Source organism: Neomonachus schauinslandi, chromosome 9 (assembly GCF_002201575.2).
Source record: "Neomonachus schauinslandi chromosome 9, ASM220157v2, whole genome shotgun sequence".
NCBI lineage: Eukaryota > Metazoa > Chordata > Mammalia > Carnivora > Phocidae > Neomonachus > Neomonachus schauinslandi.
The window spans coordinates 143,424,943-143,426,151 of NC_058411.1; the positions used below are offsets into that span (position 1 = coordinate 143,424,943).

At 67.0% G+C, this 1,209-nt stretch overlaps 1 protein-coding gene across 2 annotated transcripts in view; it reads right to left on the reverse strand.

The window, feature by feature from the left end:
• Positions 1-1,209, reverse strand: part of ACSBG1 (acyl-CoA synthetase bubblegum family member 1) — a 37,050-nt gene that overhangs the window by 12,758 nt on the left and 23,083 nt on the right. For both annotated transcript variants that reach the window (XM_044918458.1, XM_044918459.1), the window contains exon 12: positions 603-833. In XM_044918458.1, coding sequence (XP_044774393.1) covers positions 603-833 — 231 coding nt within the window. The remainder of the gene's footprint in view (positions 1-602; positions 834-1,209) is intronic.

A 1,209-nucleotide genomic window follows, 5' to 3' on the forward strand; every position in this document is an offset into this window, starting at 1 on the left:
GGAAGGAAGGAAGGAGGAAGGAAGGAAGGAAGGGGGAGGGAGGAAGGCAGGCAGGAAGGGAGGAAGGGAGGAAGGGAGGGGGAAGGGAGGAAGGAAGGAAGGAAGGGGGAAGGAAGGAATGGAGGAAGGGAGGAAGGGGAAGGGGGAAGGAAGGAAGGAAGGAAGGAAGGGAGGGAGGGAGGAAGGGGGAAGGAAGGAAGGCAAGAAGGGAGAGAGAAAGGAAGTGGGGAAGAGGGCGGAAGGAAGGAAGGGAGGGCACAACTTCAACCTCAGGGAGGGGCCAGCAGGAGGGCGTGTCATTAAGCCCGACAGGGGATCCCTCCAACCCCCGCAGAGCTGACTGCCCTGCCTGCCCACGGGAGGGCTGGCCCTGTCCTCCCAACTCCCCCCCACCCCCCGGCCCCCGGGGCGTCACATGCGGGCCAGCCTCCAACACAGAGAGCCCTACAGGAGGGAGGGGTCGGCGGGAGGAACCCGTCCCGGGGGCCCAGCGCTGTAAGCGTTTCCGACCTCAGGCCCCGGTGGCCACAGCGGAGACCACGGGTCCGGGACAGGCCGGAAGTGCCGGCCCCGGGGACCGGCCAGGGCGGGCCCGTGTGTACCTGTGGAGCCGGTAGCTGCAGGGGCTGGACATGAAGTGGGGGCCCGAGGTCTCGCTGAGGCCGTAGCCCGCGTACAAGGGCATGTTGAGGCCCAGGAAGAAGTGCTGCGTCTCGGCGGTCATGGGGGCCGCCCCGTAGAAGCTCTTCTGACACCTGGCAAAGCCCAGCGCCTGGCGGACCTTGGCGAGCACCAGGTAATCGGCCAGTCTGGCCGTGAAGGGCTTCAGGTCGCTGCGGGGGGGGGGGGGGGGGGGGGGGGGGAAGTGGTCCACGGAGGAGCCCCCACGCGCTCACAGGAGCAAGGTGGGGGTTCGGCGGGCGCGCGCTGGCTGGCCGTCGTGAGCGAGCACGCACGCGCGGGTGTGTGCACACAGGTGTGCACTACGTCCTGAGCCCGGGGGGCCCAGCGGGCTGGGTGTGCACAGGCGCGGGGACTTGAAGTGCGTCTGCATGGACGCGCGGGGCCAACGCGTGTGATCCCATCTGAGGCCCACAAATGAGTAGTGCACGGATATTCACTCTCCGTGTCTGTGCACACGAAGCCGTATTTGCAGACATGGGTACGCATCTCACGGGACATGATACCGTATTTGCAGACGTGCGTACG